Below are 18104 nucleotides of genomic sequence, written 5' to 3' on the forward strand. Positions count from 1 at the left end.
TACTCTCTTCCTCTCTCTTTCTGCACTCATTCATGTCCCTTTAATGCATGTTACTAACTCCACTTCTTCCCCGGAGTTCTTGTGCTTTCTCGTCTCGCAGGTTCTCGTGGATCCTGGTGGAGCCTCCTGCCATGGTCCTGCTTGACTGCCATTGCCAATACTGTTGTTGCTGTGCGTCTGTCTGTCTGTCTGTCTGTCTGTCGCTCTCTCTCTCTCTCTCTCTCTCTCTCTCTCTCTCACCCCAACTGGTCGAGACAGACGACCACCCACCTAGAGCCGGAGGATCTGTCCTAGGTTTCTGCCTTTTAACAGGCAGTTTTTCTTGCCCTTGTCGCCAAGTGCTTGCTCATGGTGGTACTGTTGGGTCTCTGTAATTAATGTTAAAGAGTTCGGTCTAGACCTGCTCTATTTGAAAAGTGTCCTGAGATAACTTCTGTTATGAATTGGCGCTATACAAATAAAATTGAATTGAAAATTGAATTGAATTGATTCTTGCTACAAATTTTAAGTGTTCAATGTTCATAAGATCGTGTTCGGCATTATCATTCACCAGGTGAGAAAGGTCGTTACTAGAGGGGAATGAAAATGTAGATTGAAGGGGAAAATGTACTCATTTCTAGCTTACTGAATTTTGTGATTAATTGTGAATTTTTTTTTTTTTTTTTTTTTTTTTTTTATCTTTTTTATTTTTATTTTTGATCCCTGGTGTGAAGTATTTGTATGCTCTGTATACATGGAAAACATATGTATGAGATGTTAAATGCTAATGGGACAATGCTGAATGGAATCAATAAGAACGTTAATGTAAAAAGTAAAATTAAATTAAAAATTAAAAAAAGAATTTTCCACTGGACATTCATAGTTTGGTAACCACTTGGACAATTGTGTGGTGGTAAAGTCAGTGTATTTGCAGCAGCCCAATAATTGTAATCAAGAAGAAGTCACTAATACTTTATATACTCATTGTATTATTATGACTATTACAGTCTAATCCACACAGATACTGTAGTAATCAAATTAATAAAGGTTTGGACCCACCTGTCTGAAACCATCAGAGAAGTTGTTTTTGTAATATCGGATCATAGAGTTCCAGCCGTCCATCAGCAGCCCCCACTGAGTCCTCTTCCCTGTCCTGAAAGATCAACATGTAGTTCAGCACCATATTAAAAAAATCACCACTGTCCTCTGAACCTGAGCCATTCTGGTGACCCCTGCCCGTTCCTCTAGCACACTTTAAGCTATAATGTGTAACATTTCTTCATTAAAATGTCTATAAACACTAGAGGTATGTTCTATATGTAGTTGTTTACTCACATTATCCCAAATGTTTCCAATAACATTCGAACTCAGAGAAGTCATTTTATGCAGGTAACGCTGCGTTTCACTGGTCGGCTGTCAATGGCGTATCCCCTTTTTGCATGCGTCAGCGTTGTGGTTGTCATCATAAATTGAGTTTTTATCCAGTTTGAAGCCAATTCTTTACCATCCACACTTTAGATCTTGGTGGTTTTTAAGTTTCATTTCAGACATTTGAAACGGATGAAGGATTTTAGTCATGTGATGTCTCGATCTTAAGTTAAGAAACATGCTGAGCTAACGTTAGCAGCAGCTCGGCGCGTGTGAGAAAAGTATTTTTGAAGTGGAACTTCTTTATTCAGTGTTTTTACCGCTTTTAATTAGCGGGTCCATTTGGAGATGGTAAATGGACTGTCCTTATATAGTGCCTTTCTAGTCTTTCGACCACTCAATGTGCTGTACACTACATGCTACACACATTCATACACTGATGGCAGTGGCTGCCATGCAAGGTGCCAACTGCTCACCAGAACGGAAACTAATCATTCATACACACTGATACACCGATGCAAAGCATCGGGAGCAATTTGTTGTTTATTGTCTTGCTCAAGGACACTTCGACATGTAGTGAGAGGAGCCGGGGACCGAACCAACCTTCCAATTAGAGAACGACTCACTCTTCCTCTGAGCCACAGCCGCCCTTTTACACTGTACTTAGTAGTTGTAGCCCAAAGTTGGGGTATGTGTACTGTGTGTAGGTTTTGTTATGGTCACTATTATAAACCCGCTCCACCTCTGAGCCACAGCCGCCCTCTTCGGAAAGTTGGGCTCCTGCAAGCTGATTGCAATGACGGCGATGGTGTTGAAAACAACAACTTTTTGTTTTGATGTGACAGACCCCGAGCGGCAGGAATAACATACTGTACATGTAACATACAAAAGTATCTCAATCTAACTTATTAAAGGTACTTCGGACATCCACGAGCTTTCTTTTTGCATGTGAACAGAATTTTTGATATCACATCTCATGTAGACATCCCAGTCTAAATAAAGTGATGTACCAACATTTCCTCAAGCTTATTCTTAGGTAACAAAAACATAATTGAAAGTACTGAAAGAAAATATACCTATGACTATTCCTTTTCTGACAATAGATCCTCCTAAATGTTACACACTGGACCATTAACACAAATACTTATTTTCCTTCACTTAACACTTCTAAAAAGATAAAACTAAAAGTCTTCCAGTTGCTGAGTGGGCAAGTCCAGGGCTGAGTCCTGGCTTACAGCAGCCATGAGTTGTGCCCATTGCCACGTGTCATCCCCCTCTCTCCCCCTTTCCTGTCTATCTTCAGGTGTCCTATCCCCCCTTCAAGGACACAACCCCTCCTTTTCCTGGTAGGCTTTTAGGTGTATAATAACTGCAGGAAGTGTGCAAAGCTAAAGACAATCTTGCAATGGCCTGACCAGTGGAATCAAGGCTTAATAGATCCAGAGAGCAGAGAACAGAGACTGTTGTACTGATCGAAAAAGTCCTGTGGAAATGAACTTTATGTTGAATTTATCATGTGAGCCATTTTAATAGTTGAACTCCACTCCACTTCTAAGTGTGTTTTACTCTGTCTTTGTGTGTTCATGCTGTCCATGTCCCGAAGCCATTACTTTAGATTACTTGAACACCAGATTTTCATCAAGAATTTACAGCAAACATACCAACCTCATAGTTTTAGTTTCAAGTAAATTTCAAATGATGTTGGACTAATTCATATCCAGTGGGGAAGTGGACTGAGCTGCACAAGTGGTTTGAGTTACACTTCCTTTTATAAAACATATTGCCACTAAAATCGACTAACTGAGCCACTGTTCTCTATGTGCAGTTGCTTATTTAGCTGTGTCCACCTCCTATATGATTGTGTCCTACCCGTAGCTGGGATTGTAGCAAGTGTCGGGCCAGGCTCTGGAGCTTTCTTTTTGCATGTGAACTTGTTTGCTTATAATCTAGCTTGCACAGCAAAGATGTGTATTCTAAATATTGACTACTGTTCTCTGTAAACTTGCTTAACTTGTATTCTAACTTCACATTAAAGCTTGCTACTCTTTGAATTGAAAATTGTATTCAAGTGACTGAAAGATGGCTTGCTAATGCAATGTGTGTGTGTGACTATCATACTGGGGACAGATTTTACTTTTTATTTTCTGTTTTCCTGTTACTCCTGAACTAAAGGACAGGTCAGGATAGCCTAAAAATATCAGGATTCATCATTATTTGTTCAGATATATTGCTGTGGACCAAAGGGGAGGGACAAATGGACAGATAAACAGACTAGCCAACATCTTCATCCTTAGACTGTTCCTTTGTCATTAGCAGGCAGATAGTGCGTGTTTAGCTTGATGTTGGCTGATTGCTGTGCAGAAACTGACCTGGTGAAGTCGGTTTTCAAGGCACCAGTACCAGCATACTGCTTGGCACAGGCATCAGCATTGTCTGCCCAGGCTGCATGTGGACAGAAGACAAAACAGAAAGAGAAACAGAAGAAAGATCATATTAACATCTGTGACTTTAATTGTAGATGTGCCAGGTGATTAGGCCACTGTTGTGTCAGGAAGAGCCCACCGTTCTTGTACATCTTCTCAAAGTCTGCCTGCTCTTCAATCTGCTGGCCCATGTGGAGGACTCCCATTCTCTGCAGGAAGACACACATTTAAGTTAAGGCCAAAAATTAATTAATTTTTACTCATTAGTCAAAGGCCTGTTTTCTGATCTGCTTCTGTTTTAATTGCTGTTAATGCTGAAATGTTTACGTGTCTTTTTTATACAGTCAATATAATTTTCACAGCATCATCTCCCTCAGTGCAGCAACACAGTCAAATCATAATGGCTCTCTTCTGCTCTCATGTTCTTTTTTAAAAGACCAATGTGTAGGTTTTAGCGGCATCTAGTGGTTTAGCTTCAGATTGCAACTCCCTTCCTGTGTAGGGATGTATGTAGGAACATGCTGGGAGAGGAAGGGAGTTGTGGTCAAACTACAGTGGCCACGAAACACGAGAAAAACGTGAATGAACGGGAGTGTTTTATTTATCCTTTCTGGGCTACTGTAGAAACATGGCGGTTCAACATAACAGACTCCGTGGAAGACAACGTGTGGCATCTGTAGCAGAGTTATTGTAGTTTTGTATTTTTTATTCATTTTTATTTTGATTTCCTTTTTAATGTTTGTTTTCAGTTCAGTTTCATTTCAGTCAGTTTCCAGGGTTGGTTTGCTCATTTCAGTTTAGTTTTTATTATTCAAAAATGCAAAGCTAAAGACAATCTTGCAATGGCCTGACCGGTGGAATCAAGGCTTAATAGATCCAGAGAGCAGAGAACAGAGACTGTTGTACTGATCGAAAAAGTCCTGTGAAAATGAACTTTATGCTGAATTTATCATGTGAGCCATTTTAATAGTTGAACTCCACTCCACTTCTAAGTGTGTTTTACTCTGTCTTTGTGTGTTCATGCTGTCCATGTCCCCAAACCATTACTTTAGATTACTTGAACACCAGATTTTCATCAAGAATTTACAGTATATATACCAACCTCATAGTTTTCAATGACATTTCAAGAGAAACTAAAACTGAGACAATTCAGACAAGCAGATAATTTGATTTGGTGGTGGTTTGAATTACACTTCCTTTTATTAAACGTGTTGCCACTAAAATCGAGTAACTGAGCCACTGTTCTCTAGGTGCAGTTGCTTATTTAGTAGGGCTGGGTGATAAACCGATAACGACATCTATCGCGATAGACACGTGATCAATATCAATAGAAAATACGTTCGATAGAATGTTCGATAATTTCACTTGAACTCCGTTAGAGAAAAATAGGAAGAAAACCCCGAGCCAGAACCGCAAGTCATTCTGGGGGATGTAGGCAGAGGAAGGGCTTTAGCCTCTCGACCAATCACGGCCCAGCTAGGCCAGGTTGGTGGCATCAACAACAACAACAACAAAAAAAAAGACGGCGTGGAGTGAAAGGAGAATATGAGTGCGACAGCGCGAGAGGAAATTGTAGATAAAAAAGGAAAGGTCACGTCACCAGTTTGGCAATATTTTGGTTATTTTAAGTCAGACAAGAGTCAGACCGATGTTGTCTGCAAACTTTGCAAGGTCGTTGTCCCCAAATTTATCACCTCAGCCGCTCTCATCTGCTGGAGTACAGCAGCCTCAAAGAGCCACAGCCATCGACATCTGCCGGTACAAGTGGAACAACACACAAGCGGCAACAGACCACCATCGAGAGGTACACGGCAGCAGTGCCATACGACAAAACATCAAAGCGATATAAAGAAATAACGGATGCAGTGGCGTATCATTTAGCGAAGGACATGCTCAGGTTATTTGTGTTGTGTTATTTTTATAATTTTATGCTGGTTTGATACTGACATATTACTGTTTGTTATATGTCAAAGATGTTAGTTCTACCTCAGGTGTACACAAATTTTTTATTGAGAAAATACTTTGCACATTTTGTTGGATTAAGCATTTATTTAATGTCTATATTTGCACATTGACCAGTATGTTTATTTATTTGACTGTTTTTCATAGTTGTGTTGACCTCTTTATAAAGGTTAAAGGTTACGTTTTAAATAAAAGTATTTAAATTCAGCCTTTTTTTCTCCTGGTCCTCAATTAGAATAGGTTAAAAAAAACGAATCAATAATTATTAATATCGACTGATATGAAACACTTATATTGTGATACATTTTTCAGCCATATCGCCCAACCCTATTATTTAGCTGTGTCCACCTCCTGTATGATTGGGTCCTACCCGTAGCTGGGATTGCAACGAGCGTCGGGCCAGCAGGCTCTGGATGACATTGGTGCGGTCCAAACAGTCCATGCAGTTGCTCCGAAATGTCCCCTCCTGGTTCAACAACACCTTCCCATCTGCATCCACCAGGAAATATCTGAACACACATACACACCATTACTTCTTATGTACAGCACATAGAAGTCTAACTGGCGGGCTCATGTATCGGCTCATACACAATGCAAAAAGCACACTGACCCCAATTCATCCTGCATTTCAGCAACCATGTCCAATAAGATCTGCAGGCGGTGCCACCTCATCCGACTGCACTCCTTATGGAAGTCAAAGGCTATGTACCTGCAGACAAGCAAGTCAAAAGTAGTTCAATCAAATTTGCGGTGGAGTAAATATGAGGCACACACAGAATGCAGACACATTTGAAGGGTGAAGGACTGGTAGTAATCTTACTTGATCATGCCATTACCCAAGCCAGTTACCAACTTGTCGAAAGCCAGCTCCAGTGGCTTTTCTGAACCCTTTTGGTTGATCTGTGAACAACACAATACGGACTCAGTGTTCTTATCAGAGAGGGGCATTTTATTTATTTATTTAGTTAGTGGCATGGAGTATTCCCATTCCTTTTAAGAAATAATTTTCCAGGACCTCTTCAGGACATTTTTTAGGAGTTTTCTGGAGGATACAGTCCAGCACCTGCTCACTAAAGGTCATATAACTTAGTAGTGTGGATACATTTAACCCCAGTTGTATTCCTCCTTCTTTAATGATGCAGGGTTCATGATGAAGTGTCACAGGTTCATTACAGGTAGGTGGTCAGTGTTCATGACACACTCTGCGTTAACTGGCTTAATTTGTCGCCACTGTGTACTCTCCAGTGAATTAATTGCATTTCACTACAGTTTTCCTCTCACCGTAACTTTACTTTGACGTTCAAGTTTAAGTTGAAGTTCAACAGTTCAAAGTAAGTTGAATTTATTTTAGTTTACATAAAATTAATCTTCTCACCTATTAAAAAAATGTAGGAAGTGTTTGTTGCACGTACAATTAATACTGCTGTGCGTGCATTTATAAGACAAATTTCACTGGGCTTATGTGAGAATTCTGCTTGTGGCTCCAAAAAAAAAGAGGAAGCATTTAATACCAGCAACTCACTACTATTTTCATTTAGTTTGTTGTTCTTTTTCTTTTATATTTTATACAGAACTTTGAAAAGTGCTATATTAATAAAGTTGTTTTTTACTATTATTATTATTATTATTATTATTATTGTTATCATTATTACCACCACAATACAGGTCCAATTTTGGGAAAACTGTCATAAAGAACACACCACCAAAACTTTTTATGCAATCACAACAGTGTGATCAGCATTTGGTTTTATCGCAGTTGCTGGAAAATCCACCATCACAGCCCTCAGTTCTTTACAACTATAACTATATATCTAGCTGTTTACACATAAAAATCTAGTGTTTTTAAGAATCGATGCAATATAACTAAATATAAATATTAATATCAAGTATATCTCAAATAATTACACATTTTCTCATCTTACCAAATTCAAAATGACTTGTCTTCCATAGAGAATAATCTGTGAGTCAAAGTGTCTCTGGAACCCATCCAACTAAAGAGATAAACAGAGAGAAGAGGAAAAGTGCATGAGAACTGGAGAGAAATAAGATTATACTCACACAGAGGGCCTTGTTTTCTCTAAAGTAAGAGTAAAGACAGCTTACATGGTTGACTGTTTTGCTGATCTGTGGTTTTGGCTTGTACTTGAGATTGGGCCTTTGGGACCAGTAGAAGGGGATGGAGCCTCTTGTCTGTGAAGAAAGAGAGCATAATGCAAAAACACACCATCATCCTGCTTCAATAAACTAATTACTTCATTACAACATATATACAAGGACTATTAAAGCCACAGTTTTGCAGTGGGTTTACAGCACCCCCTGCAACCACCAGTCCATGTTATCCACAGTCCACATTGGACCTGAGACCTGTGACAACTGGACCACAACAGAAATGTGGACTGTGTGGACAGTGAAGACAACTATGGGGGGATTGAATAATGATAGTTCAGTTCTTTCTTGTGGCCAGTCTGAATGGCAGACACTATCAAACATCTCTGTTATGACTCACCTGAACAAACGAAGCCTTGGCACTATTGTACTGCACTATCTGCTCTGTTTCCACATAGTTAGCTGCATGGCCTTCTGAATCAACGCCTACAGACAGAAAAACAAAGAACTGCTTGAGAAGTAATACATCTAAAGTTCCAGTAATGCAGACAATTAGCTTTTCATTGAGTTAATATTTACTGGATGTGCCTGATTAGAGTATTATAGCTGGAGCAGGTAACATGAATACCACTTCAATGTATATAAATGCCAAATTTAGTGACAATGAACATGAAACCAATATGTAATGATGCATTTCATTTATAACAGGTTTTGTCTGTCTGTATGCACAGCATGATTAATTTTTCCTCTCATCAGTGAGTGGCAAATGTGTGTTCATTATGTTAGTAAAAAAAACACACACAAATCATTATTAAACTACTTGGAGAGTGCAGACCTCTACCGAGGCCAACAGTACAGTGGTCTATGATATGCAAATCTGCAAATATCAAGTGCAACCACTATATATGCGATCTCCCTTGCAATGTTATGCAGAGTTCACACTAAACCATTTTGGCCCTAAATTAACACTAGCCAACAGTTTATGGAGATTATTTTAGTGACAAATATTAATATTTGACGCGCTGAGGTGACAAAATGTAAAGTCTGTACAGAATAGAGTCTTGTCACCACTACAGAAACACAAGGTAGCTGCTAAAGTATGATAATGTTGTCTGACGTTGACTGCTAATAGTTATTTGTTTGATTAATGGTTTAATAATGTGTGTATTGATTACTTACGCAGGCTGATGGGGCTGTTTATAATCTTATTTTACTTAGAACATGATGTGCTTGTTATTAATGGTGTTTTTGTGAAGGAGTGGTCTGAGGAGAACAGTGCTAGGCTCAGAGACTGCTTTGAGACAACAGACTGGGATGCATTCTGTAGCCCCCATGGAAATGACATTGACAGTATGACCCACTGCATTACAGACTATATTAATTTCTGTGTGGAGAACACTGTGCCCTCCAAGTTGATAAGGTGTTTCCCAACAACAAACCCTGGGTGACCTCCGAGATCAAGGCCCTGCTGAATGAAAGAAAAGGGTCTTTAGATCGGGGATCTGCGCAGAGTCCAGAAGGAACTCTGGCAAAAGATCAGGAAGGGAAAGGACAGCTACAGGAGGAAACTGGAGAAGTGGCTGGAACAGAACAACACCAGGGATGTCTGGAGAGGGCTGCAGAACATCTCAGGCCATGGAAAAGGAGTGGGAAGAAACCAAACCAGCAGGGACAAGGACTGGGCAGCTGAACTTAATATGTTTTTTAACAGATTTGATTCTGCCTCCTTTCCCTCCCTCATCCACCCTGCTCCCACTTCACAACTCCCCTGGTCAGCTCCCCCTGCCCCTCCACTACTCAGCCTACCATCTTCAACACCTGACCTCCACCAGTCGATTTGGAGTAAGCAGGGCTCTCCTCAAGACTTTTTATGACTCTGTGGTGGCTTCAGCCATCTTCTATGCTGTGGTCTGCTGGAGAGGGGGCACTATAGACAGAGACAGGAAGAGACTCAATAAACTGATCAGGAGAGCAAGCTCTGTCCTGGACTGTCCTCTGGACTCCACAGAGGAAGTCTATGGGGTGAGAAGAGGATGCTAGTGAAGCTGACATCCATCATGGACAACACCTCTCACCCCCTACATGACACTGTGGGGTCCCTGAGTAGCTCCTTCAGCAGCAGACTGTTACACCCTCGGTGTAAGAAGGAGAGGTTCCGCAGGTCTTTCATCCCTGCCGCTGTCAGACTCTACAACACCTGATCAATGTTGTAGTTTCTGTTTTTCAAATTACCACCATACCATAGCTTTACCACTTTACCATAGTTTTTTTTTTTTTAATATGTGTATTTATTTATTTATTTCACGTAAAATGCTGCTGTGTCAAGGGAATTTCCTAGTTGTGGGATTAATAAAGTAATACAATACAATACAATGAATGACTCCTGATGTAACGTTGTTTGGAGACCAGTCAGCCTAGTTGTGAAAGATCTTGTTGTGTGTGACCCCCTGTTGCTTGCTGTCAAGTAGTGCGAAAATCACGACAACTTTAAGACTTCCGTTTACAATACTGAAAGTTGTGTAGTGTGAACAGTCCAGAGATCTGGCCTCTTTGAAAGTCATGTAGTGTGTCTAAGGCTTTAACAAAAATGAACAATAATGATTCAGATCCACTCAAAAATTTCAATGGGTTCATCCTTGACTACATCCTTCAAATATTAGCTACGAGTGTTTTATTCTATAATTCGTATATTTATAACTGTTTGAATTATATTCTTTGCCGCAGTGTGATTGATTTTGCAGTATGTTTTATTATTTTGTTTTACTGTTAGTCTTTTTTTTTTACATGTGTTAGGCACTTAGTAACTTTGTTTTGTAGTAGTGCTGTACTAAACTGTATTTGTATTGTTCTACCTCTACATCTGGCCAGTAGTTTTGCCATAATCCTGCTGACAGACAGACAACTAAACAAACTGCAGTAAACATAATGCTCCTCAGCTGAGGTATCAATATTGGAAAATGCTTCTGCTGAAGAACACACTGAAGACAGTTCACTTCAGAAATACTGACAGAAAGAATATAGGTATTTCTCTAGTGGAAATGAGGGTCAGTGGAGTAATAGTAGTGTTACCTCGGACATGGTAGCGGACACCAGCTCTGAAACAGCTCCTCCTGGAGATAATGCTCCACTCAAACACCTTTCCATTGATGCAGCTTGACTTCATAGTGATGTCTAGTCAACATATTTGTTAAGCAACAACAGTACTGACATGAAATAGCAATGAGTCAGTGTTATATACATTAAAAATATAGCAAGATTTTTTATTTTTTTAAATACTATAGCACTGTTTTGTGGACTGTTGTTGTTTTTCTAGATCTGACAGACAGTTAATAATCATCATAGTCAAGGACAAAACTTTTAGAAGTTGTATAACTAAAAATACGCCATAAAGGCTCCAATAAACTGGACTAACTTTATGTAATTCTACATTCAGATGACATGTTGAGTCACTAAAATAGTATTGTAATTTTATATTTTATGAGCGGAGGAGTAAACTGTGGCAGTTAGACAACAACAGGAAAGGATACAGCCATGGACAGCAGGATACACAAACTTGTGTAACTGTAAGATGGGAACAGTGTTAGACGATGAAATGCTTTACTGTCATGATATTCTTCTGAAATAAAACGTAACCTCAGTTCTCTGAATCAAACAAGATGTCTCACAATCAGATAATCCCACCCTGTTCTCTCTGAAGCACAAGTTACGCCCCTGGAAGAAGGCTGTTAATGAGACAATCAATCATTACACTGAACCAAGCAACACTGACCTTCCTTCACATTCATTACTGATGAATAAAATTAGAGCTTGAGCTTGAGAGAGATATTTAAACTCTGCCTATTTTCAAACCCCACACACCTGGCCGATTACTGCAGAGTAGGCATGATAAGCTGACATTAGCTGGTCCCAATTTTTCTAACAGTAGTAAAAAAGAATATGCTGGCAGTTTCCAGAGGCCTCTGCTGAAGAAATTCAAAAATAATGACTATATACATAATAAAGAATAACACTTTTTCATTACCTCTCCCTGTTGTTGTCATTATCATCAGAGAGACACAATGAAAAGGTGTTTTTACTCATGTTATAATAGCAATACATTTCAGCAGCCATATATTTGCTTCAGGCTCCTGGTGTTTATAGCCCACTGGTATAGACGAACCAGTGGGTGTCATGAAGCCAGACTACTGTCCTTCCTGTGGTGAAGGCAGCTGAACTTGACGACAGTGCCAAACTATAACTTCAGAATTCTCAGAAATGTTACTGAGAAAACTCCCATAGTGAGAAGTAAAAATAAATGCTGTGAAAGTAATTTTGTCTTACCTCTGGCTGTGCAATGAATTCCCTCAACAGGTGGCCATTCCAGACAAAGCGCTGATCTGCCTGGAACAAGGACAGTTACCACATGTTAATTCAGAGTCAAATACATAGCCAACACCTGGACAGGCCGACTGTAAGGAACAAAAAAAGACTTAAACAAACACATAGTTCTGAACATCAGTGATACATCTGTACATTTAGAATTAGCAATGGAAATAGAATATGTTTTTACTACTGTACAACAATCAAAATACATTTTCAAGTGTTTGTGAATTAAACTGTAAATTAACATTATTTCTCTGCCAATCCATAGAACAGAGTAGTGACGGCTACCAAAAGGGAGAAAATGTGCTACTCTGTGTACTACCTGTAGTTGCAGGTGTGGAAGTTATTTGTGCCCTGGTAGTGGTATTAACACTGAAGGATCTTATGACAAATCTACTGATGAACTATGACTATGAGTCCATTTCCTCACCTAATCAAGAAATGAACACCAAATGCAGAAGGGCAGAATACGGAAGCAAGGTTTCAACTCATAACATGTAATCAGGGTTCCCACTCTTCTTAAGAAATAATTTTCCAGGACCTTTTCTTGACGATACAGGACAGCACTGGCTCACAATAGTGGTCAGTGTTTATGGGACACTTTTTCCGCATTTTCACAATAGACTTGACACCGAACGTTTACTTCAAGTGGTGTTAACAGCTCTTTACTGACATGGATGCCCATGGTGCACTGAGCTCCTCTTTTCCTCTCTCTTTCTGCGCTCATTCTGGTGCCAGTGTCAACACTGGGAGGACCCTATTGTAATTGCTCAGTTTATTATTATTATTATTCAGAACTTTGACTGCGTTTTTGACCCCCTGAACATATACGAGAAGTCCATTTTATTTGGCAAAGTAGTCAGGCCTGGTGAAGTCTCTGAAATGCTATGGTTGCTTTGGGGTAGGCCACTAGGTGGCGCTACTATTAAGAAAAGTAGGTTTAGGCTAATAACTCCTGCATCGTTTGTCTCACATTCAAAAACCTTATATCCATGCATTCAGTGAATGGAGCTGCATCTCCCGGTGTGGGCAACTTCTGCCTAGATTCTTTTTCGCTAGAGCGCGAAATGTCCAAAAATGACGTTTTCGTGTTCCATCCATTCGCTTTTGTCCGATTTCGAAAAAAACCATGCCACTGGGTGGCGCTCTGCTGGCAGGGTAAAACTCAGCGGAGACCGTAATAGTTATGAATATGAATTTCACAGGACACGTGTAGACTGGTGTCTACAGTATTTCAACAAAGCAGCCCCGGCGCCATGTTTCACCAATATGTATGAAACTCGGTAGGCAGAGATCTACAGAAAAGCCTCTTGGACCCATGCCCCAAAACCCACAGGAAGTCAGCTATTTTCATTTTCATTTTCACTCTCTGCAGCCAATTTCTTTGTCATTTTCACTTTTTCGCCTTGTATTTGAACGAACCACCTCTAGGGAATTTATCGGATCTGCTTCACAATTGGTCAGTACAGTCAAAAATGTTTTCTCAATGAACGCCGTTCTTTTTGTGACTGTACGTTGAAGGGCGTGACCGTAGTGTGCCGTCAAAGTTGGCCATTTTGAATTGAGTTTCCGGCGATGAAGGCTTGAGTGTGGGGTGAAGTGGCGTAGCGCCCGAGTTGCGTGGAGTGCGAGGTCCCGCCCAATGCTGCTTGCAGCTTTAATTATTATAAGTATTATTATTGCATCGTTGCTGTTGTCGTGTTCATCATCCTCAGTCACTACTATTAGTGTAGTTGTTGCTACTGTTGTTGCTGTGCACCTGTCTGTCTCTCTCTCTGTCTCTCTCTCTCTCAACCCAACTGGTCAAGGCAGACGACCACCCACCTAGAGCCGAAGGGTCTGTGCTAGGTTTCTACCTCTTAACAGGCAGTTTTTCCTTGCCCCCGTCGCCAAGTGCTTGCTCATGGTGGTACTGTTGGGTCTCTGTAAATAATGTTATACAGTTCGGTCTAGACCTGCTCTAATTGAAAAGTGTCCTGAGATAACTTCTGTTATGAATTGGCGCTATACAAATAAAATGGAATTCAATTCAATTGAATGGGAGCAGAAATTATTATTTGCAGGATATTTGGTCACTTTAATTAATTTCCAGGTATTTCTATGACTGGAAAACTAGTCTCTAAATGTTCAGGTTTTCCAGATTTTCCAGGATACATTGGAACCCTGGTAATGAATAGGAACAGAAGCCTTATTTTGTTAAAATTGTGAGAAAGTCCTATTTTGAACCCAGTATCATCAATCGTATTGAATCGTGAGTTGAGTGTACTGTTGCAACACATCAATAATTTAATTAAACACAATGGAACACAAACACCTTGGAAGTGTTATGAAAAAAAGTATTTAAGATTAGGATTGAGATTACAGAACATGCTCTGTAGCTCTATGAGTATGTCTTACCCTCTCCAGAAGGCTCATCTCCTGAAACTCAGGGCTAGTATTGGCCAGGCGCTGCAGAGTGTGGGTCAGGTCGTAGTCTGTTGCAAAGTAGTAGCCATCTGTATGAAGCACATTGTTGATCATGGACAGAAAAGTCTTGTTGTCTTGCATCTGAAACAAGAGACAGATCCAGGACCAGAGGTGAGAGATAAACACACTGACTGGAGAAGGGCAGGTGGTAGGGTGTCTAGTAATTGGAGGTTTCCTGGTTTTGCGCAACCAGGGTTCATAAATGTGTTTGTCTTTCCAACATCAATTGGCCTAGCACAGAGCATATCTAAGCACAGGAAAGAGAAAGTTGACCAAGGTTCTGGCCTTTTCCACTAACAGGGAACAAGCTCTGTTGTGGTTCAAGCACCTATTTGGAGTGTTTTTGAAACCCCCAAAAAAGCAGGTTTCCCTTGGGAACGACAGTAGGCTTGTCATATTCTATAGGTCGTTGTGCATTGAGCAGCGTCCTCTGTCAAGAACCAGAGCTACTTTGGTGGAAAGGTGTTAACCACAAAGATTGAACTGAAAGAAACAGAAAGGTTTAAAGGCACTGGGCTTAGTACAAAGGGATGATCACATGTGCATTATTAACATCAACATTTAATTTAATAACTAATCAATAGTTAAATATCATGGTTACTGTGAGTACGGGTATATCGCAACACCCCTAACGGAGACCACCAGAAGAATACCAGTGGGACTCTCTTAATTAGCCATTTTAAGGGCCGTGCTTGCTTCACCACGTGCAAATGTTCTTCAAAACAAGTTCACCCCTAACTCTATTTTGCAGGGGCACCAGCTTTGCATCCTGGTCTTAGTGCCACCCAAAATGATTGTGATTGTTTTAAACAAATACCAACAAGCCAGAGGATTTTCCCCCATAGCAGAATAATAATGAGTGTAGGCAGACCTTTCTCCAGGTCTAACACAGCACTGTGCAGTTATTTAGCAGGGAGATAACCTGCCAGAGACTTACCATAAAAATACATAATATCCTACCTGGTTGTCTGTCAGGTGTAGTATTGTCTTCTTATAGGAGATGATGTCAAAGTCCAGAGCCTTCCACACAGCATGGCCCAGCAAATCTCCCACCTTTTTCTTCTTTGTGATGACAACCAGGTACATGCCTAACACAAACCCGTTGTTAGAAACCAGACAGCAGAACATAACACACGGCTGGAATCTCACAGTTATTTAATAGCTGATGGTTGCTGGCTGGAATATACTATAATCTTCCTGCATTACATACTGAACTTACCTGCCACCAATCGTATAGTCCCCATGAGTCCATATATTGGCCTGGTCTCTGCGGATGCATGGATGTCCCTCCTCACTGAGGACCACAGCAGGAATGCAACAATAGTTTGTGACAGTGTGTTCAGAAGACAAACAACAGTAGAATCATCTGAGCTACATTACGCCATGTTTTTTTTGGTGGTTTTTTACTCTATATTTGAACTGGATGAAGGATTTTAGTCATTGGACATCTGGATCTTAAGTTATCAGTGAAACAAGCTGAGCTATCACTCATTGGTGTATTTATAAACCTGATTTTGAATTATTTATGATGGTGAATTTTATCATTCATAAATTTCCTGTAAATGATCTTCTATTTATTTGATCCTGGATTGTGAATCAGTTTCAATAGAAGCGCTATAATCATCCTTCTGATGTCTAATAATGATGATTGATATATTACTGTGATGCTAGTTTACAGCTACATATGGTGAATTAGTGATATGGGTGCTTTAAGCAGCGGTGAAGTAGACACAAGTATCAATATGCAAATAGTTGTTTAAATGTTTCATCCACAAGGATTGAGATTTATAAAACAAAGTCAGAAATATGTGCAGCTTTATTAAAGTACATAAAAGAATATGTATGCATATTTCTGTCTTTATGTGTACACAGTTTTATATATACTTATGTTTCTCCGATGCAGTTTAGCAGACAAAGCCAGTTTATCTGTGGGAATAGGTGTGCGCATGGTTTTGTGCACATCATTAATACATTAGACCTTGTAATAATCTTTGTCTGAGGGTAGGCCCACAGTCTCAGACTTAGAAAACCCCTGGTCTAGAGCAATGGTTCCAAACCTGGTGGTCGGGACCCCCACTTGGAGTTGCCAAAGCTTCATGGGGGGTCGCAAAGCCTTCTTCATTTTAAAGTAAGGGAACCTAAAAAAATATGTACGCCTTTATCTCAACATTTGGTTAAGTAAATTGTCTAATAGAACAATGGCAAAATGTCAGGGACAAGAAAAAAAAATGCATTTGTCAAAAAAGAACCCTATTAAGTATTTATGATTGTTAAAAATCATAAAAAAAATACATCATACAGTTCATTCTGTTACTGAGTCCACTGTTTTGATTGATTCATAGCACAGTTTTGAATATAATATGAAATATCCATAAAATATGTCACTTAGTGAGACGTTGTCATCCTGTTCACACTCAAATCTGTTCTGGGCCACATTTAAAAATAATAACAGCCAATCAAAAACAAAAAAACACATCTGACCAATAAATCAGGCTACGGCTTGTAGTGTGTAGATTTTGTATCTGATCAGTGTGTTTTCATTCAACAAAATGCGTGCAGAGGTTCAGTCACACAACCTCTCTCTTACCTGTAAGAGTCATCTCAGTGGATACTCTGTCAATAGCCAGGACATCCTCGGAACCATCATCACAAGCCTCTATGTAAAACTTCTCTGGTGTAGTTCGCCTGGTAACACAGAGGCAAACTTCAACTTCAGCTGCACTCATAGAAAATAACGGACCATACAGAGACAGCTGGAGGCGGATAACACTGAGCACAAACCGGGTTTGGGAGCGGACAGAAAACACCTATTAGCTATTTGGGCTAACTGCAACTAACTTGAAGCAGCTGCTTTAAGTATCATCAAATGTAGCTAACGTTAGCTTCGGGAGCACGAGAACCCGGTTAAATTACGGCCTATTACGTATTTCATGCTTTCAGATCCACCCAATTACAAGTGATGACTACAGAAGGAAACTTTCTCTGTAATCAGAGATAGCATTGGCTGCAGGAGTAGTAACACGATGTCCGCGCAGACAAGGTACAATTTAACGTCACGTATTTAGAAGGTTTATCGTTAGCCGTGTCAGTCTGAGGTCTGTACACAGACTCCCGCCTCTTTATTCACTATCCAAGTACAGTAAAGCTAAATGCTGTTGCGATATTGACCAATAGCACTTACAACTTGAAACTCTCATAGGCGCTCGCCATCTTTCCTCCTGTTTGACGACAGTGACGTGGCGATGACACATCGGCTACTTCCGGTATCATCTGTGGGGAATATATATGTATGGGACACTGCCGAAGACAGACGCTAACTTAGATGGCGCCCTCGCCATGCAAGAGTTCAACACAACTTCCATCCTGATAACAGCGCCATGTGGAATACAAAGGCTGTGTGCGCAGGGGCCAAGGTTTATTTATCTGACAAACCTCATG

General features: G+C 40.1%; 1 protein-coding gene across 2 annotated transcripts in view; it reads right to left on the reverse strand.

Moving 5' to 3' along the window:
- sacm1lb (SAC1 like phosphatidylinositide phosphatase b) overlaps positions 1-18002 on the reverse strand; it is a 32756-nt gene extending 14754 nt beyond the window's left edge. Inside the window, exons 1-17 of one of the 2 annotated variants that reach the window (XM_051407298.1) lie at positions 17848-18002; positions 17254-17351; positions 15886-15960; positions 15627-15754; positions 14598-14747; positions 12159-12218; positions 11366-11399; positions 10908-11009; positions 8239-8324; positions 7836-7922; positions 7655-7723; positions 6553-6632; positions 6343-6441; positions 6103-6241; positions 3910-3979; positions 3717-3789; positions 1039-1132 (exon numbers count right to left, since the gene is read on the reverse strand). In XM_051407298.1, coding sequence (XP_051263258.1) covers positions 1039-1132; positions 3717-3789; positions 3910-3979; positions 6103-6241; positions 6343-6441; positions 6553-6632; positions 7655-7723; positions 7836-7922; positions 8239-8324; positions 10908-11009; positions 11366-11399; positions 12159-12218; positions 14598-14747; positions 15627-15754; positions 15886-15960; positions 17254-17351; positions 17848-17936 — 1533 coding nt within the window. In that variant the 5' untranslated portion in view covers positions 17937-18002. Of the gene's footprint in view, positions 1-1038; positions 1133-3716; positions 3790-3909; positions 3980-6102; positions 6242-6342; positions 6442-6552; positions 6633-7654; positions 7724-7835; positions 7923-8238; positions 8325-10907; positions 11010-11365; positions 11400-12158; positions 12219-14597; positions 14748-15626; positions 15755-15885; positions 15961-16723; positions 17209-17253; positions 17352-17847 lie in introns of those variants that run through there. The other variant, XM_051407299.1, reaches the window with a different exon arrangement.
- Positions 18003-18104: the final 102 nt, after the last annotated feature.

The sequence above is a fragment of the Dicentrarchus labrax genome, unplaced genomic scaffold (assembly GCF_905237075.1).
Source record: "Dicentrarchus labrax unplaced genomic scaffold, dlabrax2021, whole genome shotgun sequence".
In the NCBI taxonomy this organism is placed as follows: Eukaryota; Metazoa; Chordata; class Actinopteri; family Moronidae; genus Dicentrarchus; species Dicentrarchus labrax.